General features: G+C 37.3%; 1 protein-coding gene across 1 annotated transcript in view; it reads right to left on the bottom strand.

The window, feature by feature from the left end:
- Positions 1–16,819, bottom strand: part of TSG101 (tumor susceptibility 101) — a 26,133-nt gene that overhangs the window by 3,000 nt on the left and 6,314 nt on the right. The window contains exons 3-8 of the mRNA XM_012725602.1: positions 14,894–14,959; positions 13,720–13,883; positions 11,861–11,987; positions 9,184–9,250; positions 6,159–6,247; positions 1,127–1,329 (exon numbers count right to left, since the gene is read on the bottom strand). Of these exons, the coding sequence (XP_012581056.1) occupies positions 1,127–1,329; positions 6,159–6,247; positions 9,184–9,250; positions 11,861–11,987; positions 13,720–13,883; positions 14,894–14,959 (716 nt within the window). The remainder of the gene's footprint in view (positions 1–1,126; positions 1,330–6,158; positions 6,248–9,183; positions 9,251–11,860; positions 11,988–13,719; positions 13,884–14,893; positions 14,960–16,819) is intronic.

Below are 16,819 nucleotides of genomic sequence, written 5' to 3'. Positions count from 1 at the left end.
GGCAGACCTCTCCTGACCTGCCCGCTGCTCCCCTCAGCAGGGTACTTTGTCGATGTGCCTGTTCTGCTCCCCATGCTGTCTCTGGTGAATCCTCTCATCGTACCTCTGGCTTGTACCCCAGTTCTGTATGCATAAATAATAAATCTTAAAAAAAAAAAAAAGGTTCATTGAAGATATTTTATTTGCATTTATTTTATGTTGAATTTATTTCCAAGGTCCTAAATTTGTTTCTTTAGTTCCTTCAGGGATCTTGTTCTTTTGTGTATGCCCTCTTCTGGGTTGGTAGCAATCTGCTTGCTCTTTTTCAGCAAGTATCCTCAGTGTGGCAGGGGGAGCTCATCTGTGGGTTAGTGTAACCCTGAGCTTTGTGAGCTGTGTGGTACGTCTTGGGGACTTCGTTCATTTGGATGTGCTCAACTGGGAACCTACATCTAAACCCTAAGCTCAGCACTGTGCTGCACTTTAAAGCATGTGCAGAAAAAGTCAGCTGTCTTTTTGGCCTGGGCACCCCTACCAGCTATACCAATGTAATGACAGAACAGCACACACTGCTTCTATCGAGTGACATCCTTCAGACACTTGGCTTTCTGGATGTGGATATCCCTGATGGCCTGGGCATTCTTAAAATGCCTAGTCTCCTTAAAATGAACACGAAGACTTGAACCTCCCAATTTGCGTGACTGTAGAGTTTTAAGGGCCAAGTAAGTAGGGAACCATTTTTAGAGATCATCTAAGATACTTAACAGGAAGAGCTAGAGATACTGTAAATATAGTTCAAATAGTGCTTGGAAGCAAAGGAACTGACCCTTAAGTCTGTATCTAAGGTATGTTGATCTTTATCATGGCTTAGCACTCTGAAAATTCTTAAGTCTTATGGCAATATCGAGCATTCAACCAGTCCTCCTTTGGGTAAAAACACGATCATCTCAGGATGAAGGTATAAGCAAAATGCCCTAAATACATCTATTTCCCAATCAAAGGCCAATTACAATCACAGGCTCCACTTTAAGCTATCCTATATTCAAAGGCTTAAAGACATGCTAATGTCCAGGATAACCAAGGCACGCACATATATATGGAGAACACTATCGAGACTACCATCACAGTTATTCAGTAAATTACTTACAACTTCTTGATCTAAACGGGTAACCATCTCTTCCAATTTCTGGTGACCTTTTTTCAGGTCTTCCTCGGTTCGTTTCAAGGCATTAAGCTCTGCCTGGGCACGATCCATTTCCTCCTTCATCCGCCATCTCAGCTTGTCACTGACTGCTGAGATGAGAGAGGCCCGGATGGTGTCCTCACTGATTGTGCCATCCCTACTAGGACCTACAGGAGAAAAACAAAAAACACTTATCTCCCAAGGTTGCTTTATTCCTTAAATAAAAAAGCTTCAAAATACAGGGCAACGCGGGCTGATAATTTCAAGGGGGAGGAAAGAAGAAACTGTATGTTAAACGTTATCTCATCAAAAGTAACATTAAAATCTGAGTTAGTTCATAGATGCTTTCCCTGCAAGAGGGTACTATCAACCCTCTTGATATCTACAGCTCAAACAACCAGCTGTCTTCTCTAAGTCAAAAGCTACATCCTAACAGATTACAATAATTCTAAATCTCCAACAAATGTAACAGGGATAACATTTAATTCAGGTTAAGTCCATTTACAGGCGTCACTGCTAAACCAAAGACAGGAGCCCATTGTAAAGGCCTAGAGGAGGGCAGCCGAGAGTAGGCAGTTTCCTAAACTAATGTACAGGTCACCAAAGTTTCTCTTCTACAAGACTTATATTCCTTTACTTCTTACTAAAAGCACAGGAGAGAGTAACCAAGCAAGAGAAAATGACATTCAAAAAACTTAACTGGTGAACTTGTTTTCTCTCAGATTCCTTACTATTTTCTTCCAAATGTTTCTTATCAGTATCTATAATTTTCTGGTACATTTCAAATCAAATATATTCTGTAGCTATTTTCCTACCTTTAACACAAGTATAGTAGACTCAAGGATGACCAGTTCTTCAGTTTCATTTTTGGTTACATGTGATAATGAAGTATGTGGAGAATTCAACTTTAGCTAAAAACTTTTATCACATTGACAATGAGTTACTCATCAGGGAAAAAGAAAAGCACCTTTACCTATTTACAAAATTGTACCTAAACTCTCACTATACATTTCCATCAACATAAGTCCCATTTTGGCGCCAAGATACACTGTTTATAACAGAGCATCATGCTGTCTACACATGGGCTTCCTCTTCAGAATCCCATTTGATCACATTTCCAAATGCTCCATGAGCTGGTGACTCTACTTCTTAGATTGTTATTTGTCTTCTACCCAAGTTGGTTAATACAGCTTACACTGAAGGCTTTCCTGACTTCTTTAAATGGCTTGGATGGGCTGCTGTGCCAGCATAGCAGTAAAGTTTCAGGGCTATGGAGCTATCACCAGCACAAGTTCGAATCACTGTCAGGGAGGTGACCCACATGGTGTAGCTGCCCTCTCCTGTCTAGCTCAGGACTCCCCTCAGCAGTGTATTTTAGTATATTCATCTGTCCTACTCCCCATTCTGTCTGTGGTGAGTCTTCTCACCTCTCCAGCACCTCTGGCCTGTACCCCAGTTCTTGTATATACAAATAAAAATAAATCTTTAAGAAAATAAATGGCACTAGCAGACTTTGGTGGCTTCAGTTTCCACAGATTTCAAAAGAGCCTGAGTCTAAAGTTCTACTTTTTCTCTCATTTTCCATCACAGAAGAACTATACACACACACACATTTTTTTTTAACTTGCATCTTCTCGTGAATGAAATGAGTACAGTGTCTCTCATGGCTAAGTTTTCCTGGACAACATCCTTTACCAAATGTGCTCCAAAGACTGAGACTTGTACAGAATGAAAGAGCCCAATATCCAACTCCCAATGTTCACTTCTTTTTCCTACAAGGGTTTCCCTGTTTTTTTTTTTTTTTTGTTAGAAACATCATACTTAGGAGAGCCCAACTAGAATTCACCCTACAGTGATCAAATATAAAATCAGAATTTCTGGTGATCATAACATCCAAATCCAGAGTACACTGTCTCCAGAACTTACTTAACAGTTATTTCAGCTTATTTCATACTTTGAGAAGCAAAGTAGCCTGTGCTCTGAAATTCAGAGTTATAAGCTAGAGAACAACCACATTTCCCTTTTGAAAACTGGCCTTGTTTTTCTTTTATTATTCAAAAAGGCTTCATTTTTTTTCTGTAGCTTCTGACTCTGTGCTTGTGCCTTTAACAGCTTTACAATGACTTTCTGCTTCTCATTAAGAAAAGCCTACATGTCTTTGACATGTCTTGCACACATGGCGCCACCACAGGACCAGCTGACATGTTTTTCAGTTCGGAGAGCCTCATAAGCATTTCGGGTTTCACAACGAACTCCATGCATCGGGCCTGGGCACACACTACATACAGATTTGGAGCTTTCCCAACCTTCTTGGTATAAAAGTAAATAATTCTCTTGCCAGGGACTCAGAACAGCCTACTTTTGTCAGAGGATGCATTGTATGAAGGCCGATGAGGTTATGTCAAATGCTGGAGCATTCTGAATGTCTCTAGACACTGTCCCCCTGAGGCCTTGTTTTCATATTCCTGACCTCTAATACCTAACTATGTCTTAACCAATTTACTAGTGAATGCATCCCCTATCAACTCAGTACCCTCAGTTTTTTAGTTTTTTCCTCTGAACACCTTTTTATTCGTGTCATCTTCTGGAGAAACCAGGATGATCAGCAACCTTCCTGCATTCACCAATTCATATCTCCACATACCCTTTCTGGTACCTTCTGTTTCTCTTTCCACAACTCTTGCTACCAGGGAGCATCCCCCTCGGCCCTACTCTGTGTCCATCACTTACAGTGCTGCAGACAGGCTGCTAGCCACAATGGTCTCACATCTGTCAGATCACCAAGACTTCTAACCCTAAGGTCTCACTTGCTATAACCTAACTAATGTCCTCAAATCTTTTGACTCTTAAAACCCTAAGCAGTCTGGGCCCACCCTGGTGGCGCAGAGGGTTAAAGCACAACACTATGAAGCTGTCTGCAGCCTCTGCAGCACAAAGTCAATCCCTGCCCCGGAGGTGACCCACGTGGTGTGGCAGACCTCTCCTGACCCGCCCACTGCTCCCCTCAGCAGTGTACTTCATCGATCTGCCTGTTCTGCTCCCCTCTTTGTCTCTGGTGAATCCTGTCACCCTCCACATCTCTGGCCTGTACCCCAGTTCCATATGAATAAATAAATCTTTAAAAAAAAAAAAAAAAAAACCAAAAAACAAACCCTAAGCTCTCTTTTACTTTCTGCCCTCAAAAGCAAAACTCAGTATCTTCAAAGATGACTGAAACCATAAACTGAGTTTCCATTCTCTTCTCCTGCTCTTCCTACCCTTTTAATGATGAGCTCAACTACACACTCTTCGAAAGTTCTAACCTCCTATTTTCAGCAAGAGCACATTTTCCTTCAAACACTCTGAAGGAACCATGTACTTTAAGCTTTCATCTATATTCCTCTTCCAAATTCTAAGCACAACAACATAGTTTTCTCCTCTGCTTTTCTCTGTTCTCTGGTTACAGTCTGCTGTTGGCTAAGGAATAGCTCATTCATTCACCTCTCTTCCTAGCCCTAAGCCTTGGTAATCTGTGAAACTGTTCTCTCTAGTTCTTACTCCTCTGAGTTCAGGAGCAGTCTCAGCCAACATCACTACAATCCATGCACTCTCAACAGGGTGCTAACACTCCTCTAAGGGGGTGAAAACTGGATCTCAGAAGGTGAAAAAAATCTTGTTATTTTTTTATACATGTATGTAGCACCTAAACAGATCCGCAGTAGACTCTTAAGATACTAATTTTCATGGGGAGCAGAGGGGTGATTAAGAAAAAAGGTCTATGGTCCCTCCCTGGTGGCATAACAGGTTAGAGCACAGCGCTAGGCACAGCCGTAGCTGCTTCAGCACAAGTTCTATCCCCAGCCACGGAGCTGACCCACATGGCACAGTAGACCTCGCCTGTCTTGCCCACTGCTCCCCTCAACAGTGTACTTCATTGATCTGTCTGTTCTGCTTCCTACTCTGTCTCTAGTGAATCCTCACACAAGAGGGTAGAGTTTATATGGTCTCATCTTGCTTGAACATTTGCAGCTAAAGAAAATTAAATAGAGGCAACTCTAAAATGCAACACAATAAAGAAGTACTAACCCACAGTGATTTGTCTTACTTGATACAGTATTATTATCCAGTGGTGCTTTCTTTTCCTAAAGATGTTCATTTACTTTTATATACACAAGCAGGTTAAGAAAACCTTAAGTATTTGTAACACACATACACAAAGTTCAACAATAAATATATGACATGTAGGGAAAAAGTGGTAAGAGTTAATTTTTATGCCCTGGTAGGATTCCTTTTTATTTTATTTTTTTTTAAAGATTTATTTATTTATTCGTACGGAACTGGGGTACAGGCCAGAGTTGCGGAGGGTGAGAGGGTTCACCAGAGACAGAGTGGGGTGCAGAACAGTCAGATCGACGAAGTACACTGCTGAGGGGAGCAGCGGGCGGGTCAGGAGAGGTCTGCCACGCCATGTGGATCTCCTCCGGGGCAGGGATTGACTTTGTGCTGCAGACAGCTTCATAGTGTTGTGCTTTAACCCTCTGCGCCACCAAGGAGGGCCCACCTTTTTATTTTTTAAGATTTATTTATGGATACAATAACTGGGGTACAGGCTAGGGGAGCAGCCTGATTCACCAGAGACAGAGTGAGGAGCAGAACAGGCACACTGACTGAAATACACTGCTGAGGGGAGCAGCAGGCGAGACAGGAGAGGTCTGCTATACCATGTGGGTCACCTTTATAGCAAGGGATCAAACCAGTGCTGCAGTGGCCACAGATAGCTTCACACTGCTGTGCTTTAACCCCTTGTACCACTAGGGAGGCCCCAGGATTCATTTTTATGATTGTAAATCACATTAAGTTTTAGATTATAGAACACTGACCACTAAGTTTTCCTTCAGAGAATAAATTAGTATTCTAATTTATTAAGCACTTTATATGGACAAGACAAATACACTAATCCTGACAGCATCCTTTGGTTTTCTTTATATGGAGGAAAACAATTTTGAAGGGAACTCACCAACAGTAGTCACAGGAGGCTGGGAAGGATACTGAGAACTCGTTGTGGCAGGATACGGACCACCAGGTGGGTAAGGACAGCCTGGGAAACTAACGAACAAAAAACATTAAATCTTCAGAAAACCAAACATTACTTACAGTATCATTAAAAAGCGCATTCAACTCTGCTGAGAAGACAAAAAGAGATAAAGATATTCCAAACTCATGGACTAGAAGAAATAGCACTTCTAGAATGTATACTAGCAAAGGAATATACATATTGAATGCATTCCCCTATCAAAACCCCAATACTATTTATCACAGAACTAGATTAAAAAAAAAATCACAAAATGTATTTGGAACTACAAATATAGACTTGAGTCGCATAAATGCTCCTGAGGAAAAATGAACAAAAATGGAGTTGTCAAGGCTCCTTGACTTAGAAAACAATATTGATTAAAACTCCATGGTAATGGAATAAAAACAGAAACACAGATCAGTAAACAGAACTGAGGGCTCATACGTAAGACCAAGCATTATGGACAGGTAACTTATAACAAAGAAGCAATGAGCATATAAATGGAGTGACAAAAGCTTTTTCAATAAATGGTGCTGGGAAAAGTGGACACATACAAAAAAGTGAAACTAGACCCTATGAAACACCATAAACATTCATTCCAAATAGATTAAGTAGTAGGATATAAAGTCTAAAACCATAAAATAGAGAGAAGAAAACATAGGTGATATGTTCCCTGACACTGGTCTCAAATGTGTCTGGGCACTCAATCCTACTGTCAGGGAAATAAGAAAGAAACATGGCACTGTATCAAACCAAAAAACTGCATAGTGAAAAAAATGTACATCAAAATGAGAAGACATCCTACTTAGAAGATATTTATGTTTGTACTTTTAAATTTCTCTGTATTATACATACAATGTTTCACCTAAATGCACATTCTGGACAATTATTTGATATGCTAATACTTCTAACATTTCCCCCTCAGTTTTATGAGTGAAATATTTAAAAATTATTTTAAATCCTTCAATTATTCTTCACCGGACATGATTTTCAGACTTAATTACTTTCTTCTGAATGTGCACTAGCTTAGCAGTAAAACAATAAAATGATTACTAGCTGACAAATATTATGAACTCTATCTTAGCTACAACTGCCTTCAAGTCCATAAAATTACTTGGTCAGCCCAGTAACAACGCTTCAGTGCAGTGGCCCAAAGACTCTTCTATCAATATTTGTTCTACCAGCTCATACTTGTAATTTGCCCCCAACAAAAAAATTTTTTATGCGGTTTGCTAAAAATCCAGTGTAACTGTGATACACTCTTACATATCAGTATAAACACAAAACCTTTGGGAAAAAATTAAGCATTTTTGTGTTCAGTGGACACTTAAAGGCAGGCTATCGGATTTTTATTTCTAGTTTTTTAAATAATCCATGCTATAATGCTTCGAGGAAACAATGTTTTATTGAAATATCTGAATCTACCTTTTGGAAAACTGTGACGAATTTGCTTTTTTCTCAAGTTCCACCCATTTACACACATTTTTCAAAGAAAATCTATGATCATTATTGCTGAATTTTTCAGCAACCTGTTATAAAACTCTTCCAGGCCTACAGTTATTCAGAAAATTCCCTTTCTATTTAATGAGCATGTACAATTCCTCCTTCATAGTTTTTCTCTCTCAGCGTTAATCACTTTTTTCTGTAAAAAGATAACTGAGTAGTACATTTTCTATCTTTGTACACAAACAATTATAGCATGCTTTTTCAAATTATAGTCCCCTTTGCCTTGTTTTTAAAAAGAATTTTACAGCATTCTCACATTCCTTTTTCTTTTTTAAAGATTTATTTTTGTATGCATACCAGAGCTGGGGTACAGGCCAGAGGTGTGGGGGCGGGGATGAGAGGACCCACCAGAGAGCAGAAAGGGGAGCAGAACTGGCAGGTCTACTGAAATCCACTGCTGAGGGGAGCAGCGGCCAGGTCAAGAGAGGTCTGCCACACCATGTGGGTCACCTCCCTGGCCAGCATGAACTCATGCTGTAGTGGCTTCAGACAGCTTCATAGTGTTGCACTTTAACCCACTGTACCACGAGGGTGGGCCCCCACATTCCTTTTTCTTTGTACACTTCTTAAAATTTATTATTTATTATACTTAAGGCACCATATCTAAGGGCTTGAATACATGCTAAGACATACAGCAATATCTTCCTCATAATGCTAATAATCAAAATATTGCCAAGATTCCTATAAACAAGTCTAGTGACTTGGTAAGTCAATGGAATAACAAATGTTCACAGAAGTTCAGGAGATGTACAGTGGAAAATAAATATCAGACCGAGGAAATAAAGGAAGGTCTTGGGAGATATGTAGTAGCTATGAAAGTTGCACCTTTATTCCATTCCCTGACAAAGAAATTCTGTTCTAAAAATCATAGTTCCCCCACATTTGCAAAGTCTTCCTAATTACCACCAGAACAACTACATGTTCGAAATGAAGGTTAATAATTAGATCTTAGTGATTTTCCTAGTTATAAATTACAGACCAATTTATATACTAATTTCATTATCAATTTACCTGTGTTATCAAATGGATAATAAAGGTTGGCAATATAAGCTATGAATTGAATAAACATATACCATGGAAACAAGACTAATGCCATTATAAAAATCATTCACTGTTCTTATAATTTACAGAAAAGTTAAAATATTTTTAAAGTGCTAAAATATTTTCTCCTTGGCCTCATTCATCTTCATTACTATTCTGTTAACCTTTTTTTTTTAACCATCTACTCTACATAGTGTTCTTGAAAACAAAGATTCAAGGTCCAAAACCAATCAAGATCATTGTCATTACTCCACCCATCCCTCTCTGTAAATAGCACTGAACTGCTTATAAAGTTCTAATAATAAATGAATTTTTACCATTCATTAACTTGCAACCAAATTTACTCCTGAGTTAGCACTCATTATTTTGGTTTTAAAATAGAATTTCTATTACAATTCTTCAAAACATAAGTTTTCCTTACCTGGGATTGGGAGGGTATCCAGATGAATATGCAGAGATTCCACTTGGCATGGCTGGCATGTAGGAAGCTAAAAACAATTTTTAACATTAAAAAAAAGATGTGCATTGTCCTAGACACATAGGTTATTGATGAGACACAATGCACTATTCAAACAGCAGCAAAATTTTACACAGAATCCAAATTTTACCACCAAAAATAAAAACTCCATCCATATTAATTCTTACCTTCAAACAATAAATATTCTTCACTGCATTTTCAAATCATTAAACATTTTACAACAACACGCACGATAATCCCAACAAGGAGCAACTGGCAAACAGGTCAACCTGATGGGTGCGTAAGCTCTTGAGGAGTTTATAACTGGAGATAGTAGCCAGCTTAATTTGCAATACAGAGGAATGTAGAAGGTCAGCTTCTTAAAAAGCAGCCTTTTTATTATCTTTTGATACTTCTTTTAAGATAATGTTGACCATTTAGCACAGCTGGTTTTGTTGGCTTAAGAGACACTTTCAAAGACTTCAAGTTACTATATGAAGTCTCATAGAAAAAAAACTCTTATTCATTAGACTGGTAAAAACAAAAGGTTGGAAATACCAGGAAAAAAAGATGTAAATCTACCAAGCTTAAAGAATGCCTTTTATTTTCTTTAAAAAGAACAATACTGACAAAACTAAAGTAGTGCCAGAGCTAGAAGAAAAAGAACAGTTAATGTTGGCCTCAGGTGTAAATGACTTGCCTGAGAATCAATATTCTTTGAAAAATTTTCACACTGAACACAACAATGGATTTTTCTGAATTAAATTTACAAATATTTTAGTGTCATTAATGTCACATGAACTGTACATGAGATAGAAAAAGGAAAAAAAAGAATCCTTGGCATCAAGTAGCTTAGAGTCTAGTAGGATAGACAAAGAATAATGCAGAATGATATGTGTTATGATGAGGATGCTATACATGGGATTATAAAGGAAGGAAATCATCCAGACCTAGGAGGGAGAAACAAAAGTGGTTTAGTAAAGGAATATAATATGAGGGCTTAAAGGCAAGAGACAGAACCTCAAGGAATGAAGTATGCTGGATTCTGACCAAGAGCTTTAGAAGTCTTTATCAGAGCTGCTGAGCATACATTTCTAAGGCCAGTGGTCAGTCTTACATGCAAGAACTGGAGTATAAGCCAGAGGTACAAGGGGGTGAGGGGACCCACCAGAGACAGAGTGGGGAGCAAAACAGGCAGACAGACAAAGTACACTGCTAAGGGGTGCAGTGGGTAAGAACAGAGGTCTGCCGTGCCACATGGGTCACCTCCCTGGCCGGGGACTAAACTCATGCTGCAGTGGTTGTGGACAGCTTCACAGTGCTGTGCTTTAACTCTTGAACTACCAGGGAGGCCCTTGAAGTACATCTTAAAAATGGAATGGATGAACAAAAAATTGGTCTTTTTGAGTAACTGATTTAAATTAACTCTAGAACATGTAATATCACTTACAGTGAATGAATATAAAATTGAACTGCAATAATCAATATAATCTCTACCTAGCAAGCTGTATTTGTAATGCCAATATAAAACCAGAAGAAATTTAGGGACAAACTATTGCCTAAGAGACTTTCTAAAACTCTGGAAAGAATATCTTTATTACCTTAAGTGCTCACTGCCTATATTATCTGAGCAAATAAGCACAAGCAATGAACTGAAGAAATTTGGAGTTTGACACATAAATGAACAAGATACTCTAATCTCAGGTATCAGAGTCAATAGAATTTATTAAGATTAAAAAAAAATTCTGATAAACAAAATCACTAGAATCTTTAAAGGCTGCTAAAGCCTAAAACCAAGCTTACTCTAGGAAGCGTAGGGAAAGAAAAGAATTCACAATTTTTTGTTAAGAATCCTATTCAGTTTGTTAGTCAAGATACCCCTGGAGACAGGGATTAAGTAGGAAGAGAAAATTTCAGTATGAGAAAAATGACAGCTCATAATCTAAAATAAATAAATTTGGTTAATTATAATCTCAAATTTGTTTTTAAAACAAAAGGCAGTTCAAATTACAATGAAATCAGTAACAGACTTAGTAGTCAAAACAAGTACAACCAACTCTCATTTATCCAAGGTGATTTGAAGGTATCAGTAAGAATTATTTTAAAAAGCAGATATAACATTTACCAATTTGGGGAGAATTGGTACTGTCTTCATGTTCAGATACCCTCACATCAGGTAAAATTATGAATTGGCTGTACTAAAGAGAAGGAAGCTAAGAGCTAGATGTCCAATTGTGTATACCTAGAATAGCTAGATGGGAATCACTTAATTGACTGTAATTAATTCTCATCTAGAAAACTGAGGTGAGACTTTCAATTTATATCTGCTACCAAGTTGATCAAATAAGGCTATTCCATGGCATGCATAATTAAAAACAAGTTCTAGCTCTATTCCAGCATTCCTTCTCCATTTTGGAATTCGGCACACCATTACTCAGGTTTCTACCCACAAATGAAAGCCCAAATGCCAGTCTTTGGTGGGAATCTGTACATGCAGATGTGAGGCTTCAGGATATCTCCAAAATATCCACTAATTTGATATGCTATAAAAAAAAATGAAGTCATTAACATTTTTTTTTTACAAGGTTTTGTTTTCTTTTGTTCACATTAAATGTAAAAATCTGATCTCAAATGTACTTACTATTTGGTGGCCCTGTTGCCTGGTAAGGTGGATAGGATGCTGAAACAGTAGGACGAGAGAAGACTGGAGGTTCATCTCCAAACACAACAATCATGACCTGAATAAGTCCCAACAAATCTGACTGTGGCTAAGAACAGAAAACAAATTTAAGCCAGTGACAGATTTACTTTTAGGTAAAAAGGAAGTCTGACCGTTTCTAATCCTGCTTCACAGTTAGTTCTCTGTCAGATCCTAAACATGAAAATTTAATAAAGTTAGGTGATTTAAAGTTATTTAATGATTTATGTAAGCAAGGCTGTAGCCTCCAGTATATAAAACCAGCACTAGGTAAAGTAGTATATTAAAAACAAAATCAGATTATTCTTCATTTTACTTTATTCGGCTAACTAAAACTTCCATTTCTACTGGACAGATTAAGGATTTTGGTACAATGGTGATGGATGTAGGTACTAGTCAAAAAAGTATTTCCAAGAAGACATTCTCACAGATTAAATATTATAGATAGTATTAGGCACTCAGAAGTTATAGGTACTTTGGCTTAGAATTCACTATATTGTACAAGATACAAATGGTTTAGGATCTTTCCTTTTAATACCATGGTTATAGAGACTACCTATATTTCCACAAGTATTGCTCAATTTTCTCTTAAATAACTTTCAACCACTAATTTAAGACAAACCAGACCAGGTAAAGTGGTTCCAACTAGTTATTGGATGGGTTCATTTCTCACTTCATAACATTTTTTATCTTATCACATATTTCAGTCATGAGTTCATTAGGCTCTGAAATGAACCCAATCTCTATTAGCTAAACAGCTTCTTAATTTCCCAATTGCTTTTACAGTTTGCCAAAACTTCACCACAGATGTAGTCTATACTTTGGGTTTTCTAGTTATTTTTGACAGGAACACTGGTCTGCCAGTTATACTATCAAAGGCAGAAACAGAAGTTTCCTATTATTACTTCTTGATAGGAACATTCTGATAAGGTTTGTACAGTTTCACAAATATATTCCACAAGTATATACCATTTTTCAAAAAATACATCTCACTATGTGCATTTTATCTATTTTTAAAAAAAAGATTTACTTATGCATACAGAACTGGGATACAGGCCAGAGGTTTGGTGGGTGAGAGGTTTCACCAGAGACACAGTGGGGAGCAACAGGCAGGTATACTGAAATACTATGCTGAGGGGAGCAGCAGGTGGGCCAGGAGAGGTCTACCAAACCATGTGGGTCACTTCCCTGGCCAGGGATTGAACTCATGCTGTAGTAACTGTGACAAGCTTCATACCGCTGTGCTTTCACTCGTTGCGCCACCAGAAAGGGCTTGAATTTTATCTATTTTTTAAAAAGATTTATTTGTGTATACAGAACTAGGGTACAGGCCAGAGGTACAGGGGCAGTGAGAGGATTCACCAGAGACACAGTGGGGAGCAGAACAGGCTTAGCGACAAAGCACATTGCTGAGGGGAGCAGTGGGTCAGGTGAGATCTGCCACAACATGTGGATCACCTCCAGGGCTGGTGGGGATTGAACTCATGCTGAAGTGGCTTTAGCTTCTTAGTTCTGTGTTTTAACTTGCTGCACCACCAGGAAGAGCCTGAAATTTATCTATTTTTAAAGGTTCAACTCAAGCAAATAGTAGGGAGTTCATACTCTGTAACTTACCAATTTCTATAGTCAAGAGTTAGTTCTTTTGGAGAGCCATTTTATAATTATGTTGAGTTCAATGTTAACTACATTATATGAACTCACTTATCTTTCTTGGAATCACCTTTGGCTTAATACAAAATGGATACTAGTGATAAAAATATATATAAAATGTAACTAATTCATAGACCGCTGTTCATACTTACATGTTTCCATTCATGTAGATAAGGAAGATATATCTTCCCATTTGCATCAACATGTTTTCCTGTTTTAATAGTCATTGAACTAGTAGGTTTAACAAAACAGATAGGAGGATTATATGGGTATGTGTCCAGCAGCCACAAACATATTGGAATATTGTATTTATTACCTGAAAGAGAAAGAGAGACCCCAATAAATATTACTTTTTAATGGCTTAGAAGTTAATCCAAGAGAGAAGTACAACTGACATCTATTAAAAAAATCACAATTATTTTGTTTCAAAGTTTCATTTAAGATTGGTTTCTCAAATTTTCAGTTTGTAAAATATACCAGCAGGATTAAGGGGCTAAATGATCACTATTCTGCCAGTGTTTGCTTACTGTTGTAAAACTATTCCTCATAAATTATCTTCTGGCTCAATCCAGTCTTTGTTATTTGACTCTTGGCATTTCAGTTAAGAAGGTTCACTGGGAAGGGGTACTGAAGGAAGACTATGGACTAAGGTGCCCTACCAGAAAGTGATTATTATTAAGACAGACCTGAAATTCTCTTCTCACTCTAAAGTAATCCGACAGAGTGGCGGATTTTCTAGTGGAGACATAATTATCTATTATTAACATAATCCACCAACATTATAACCATATAGCATATCTACTTTTGATATTTGCTTATTATAGAATAGGCTCTGTGCTAAATCCTTGGTATATGTTATCACAATGAATTTCTTTATGAGCTAGGTACAATTATTGAAGTGTTATAGATGTCCATTGTCACAAAACTGATAGATTATACAGTGAGAAATGAAATCTTAGTCACGTTACGGTGAACTCTATCTGGGTGATTCTAATATACAGTTTCCCACTGTCAGAAAAATCTGAATACAGTGTGCAGTTGAATATTTAACATTTCTTTCTAGTTAAGTAAGATTCTCTGAATCTCTGAAACATCAAATTCCTCCAGTGCATGTAAGGACTTAATTGTTCATATATCTTAGTAAAGAAGGAGTGGGGAGGGAAGGTGAAACTATTTGGTGCATAAGCCAAATCAAGTTCAACTAGAACAGAAGTTAAGAATTGCTATGTCAGCATGAAATGGTAAGAAAAAGTAGATTTAATTTACTTACAACAATTTGGTAACTTTTGTGAAGAAAAAAAATAAGCAAAGTTAGAAGAAATTTACCTCTGTAAGGCACAGGAATTGTTCCAGTAAGGTTCATTAATTCCCTGGAACTGCCATCATTAAAAACTGAAAGGAAAAAAATGATGATTTAATCATGACCATTTTCAGAGATACTCCCATGTACATTACTATTTCTGAAACACTGACTCAAACTCATTACCCTTGAAATGGCCTAACTTGTTAATACATCATACAAGTTGTCCAATAACAAACCATCCTTTGTTGATTGACTCAATGGGAATAACTTTTCAATAAGCAAAAATGCTTTGAATTACTTAAAAAATGGATGTAATACAGTTCCAGTAAATATGGGCTCTGGGCCCCCAATAACATGATCATAAAATCACTTAAAAAATCACTATCAATTGACATCACACTAATTGTTTTTTAGATTCCCCAGCTATTTATTTCTACGGCCATTCTGAATTCCAATGTAGCAATCATGGTATTAAAAAACTTTTACAAATATAGACATCTTTTAATATAAACATTTCTCACAGCACACAAGTTTTTATTTCCAATTGGCTGACTAATCAAGGTAATTTGTATTACCTGGACTGTTACCTATAATAAAGATGTGAAATTAACACTATCATATAAGGTACAGGCTGTAATGTATACAAAACTGAATACAAAACTGTACTGTCAACCTAAGTTATTTTATTTACTGTTGAAAATTATATTTATTTAATTTTTTTACATAGAATTATGGAGGTATAGGCCAGAGGTGCAGGTGTGTGTGTCTGTATCTGTGTGTATTAACCACAGAAAGGGGAACAGATGAGGCAGATTTCACTAAAATACACTGCTAAGGAGATAAGCAGTGAGATAGGTGAGGTCTGCTGTGCCATACACGGGTCAGCTCCCTGGATCAACCTCAGGCCATACTGGTAACAGCAATGAGACTCAACACCTAGACCACTACAGAGGATCTACCGTTGACAATGATAATTTATTTGATTATATTTTTTTAAACCTATCTTACTTAAATTTATAGCTTTGTTTATAATTGTCAAATCATTAAATAAAGTCAAGTACTCTTCAACATATGAATGAAAAGAGAAACTGTGGAGCATATATTAAATGAAATATTACAAAGTTGTGAAGATGGAATAGTGGCCATTTGGGACAAAATGGATGGACCTTGTGGTGATTATGTTGACTGCAATCCGTCAAAAAGTTAAAGACAGTCTTTGAATGATTTCAATCCTCCATAAAATATAAATATCCAAAAATAACTTAAACCCAACTTTATTCTGCCTCAATAAAAGATCAAACTGCCACCTATCTACTCTATAGAATTAAGAACCATATTACAAAAATTTTTTCTCCTTTATAAAATCAAATAGTCCAGAGGACAGTTTTGTAAAAATGTGTTCCTAAAATAGAGATGATTCTTTTGGGGGATTGGGAGGAGGGGAAAAAGAAGGTGGGTTCAGGAGTTAAGTAACTTTAGGATATACTGTATAATATAGTCTCTTGGTGAGGCGTAACATTTAAGACTCAGAAATTGCTGCAGAGATCAGTTTATTTTGTAACTGCTCACACTTAACCAGAGAAACCCCCTTCCTCTGCTCCCCCAGCAATATTCTCTCCACAACTATAAATAATACTTGGAAAATGATGGGTTAAACTATCTTTAACATTCCTTCTAGGTCTATGTATAGTTTTATGTTGGAATATTTTTTTAAAATTTAAAATAACTCGGCATACAACATAAGATGTTTATTACCAGGATCCTGTAACTTCCTAACCATAACACTTTTTTTTTTAAAGATTTATTTATTTATTCATATGGAACTGGGGTACAAGCCAGAGATGTACAGGGTGAGAGGATTCACCAGAGACAGAGTGGGGAGCAGAACAGGCAGATTGACGAAGTACTCTGCTGAAACTATCTTTAACATTCCTTCTAGGTCTATGTAT

The sequence above is a fragment of the Condylura cristata genome, unplaced genomic scaffold, assembly GCF_000260355.1.
Source record: "Condylura cristata isolate star-nosed mole 26May11 unplaced genomic scaffold, ConCri1.0 scaffold00015, whole genome shotgun sequence".
Lineage (NCBI taxonomy): Eukaryota > Metazoa > Chordata > Mammalia > Eulipotyphla > Talpidae > Condylura > Condylura cristata.
This window is presented reverse-complemented; position numbering and strand designations above follow the sequence as displayed.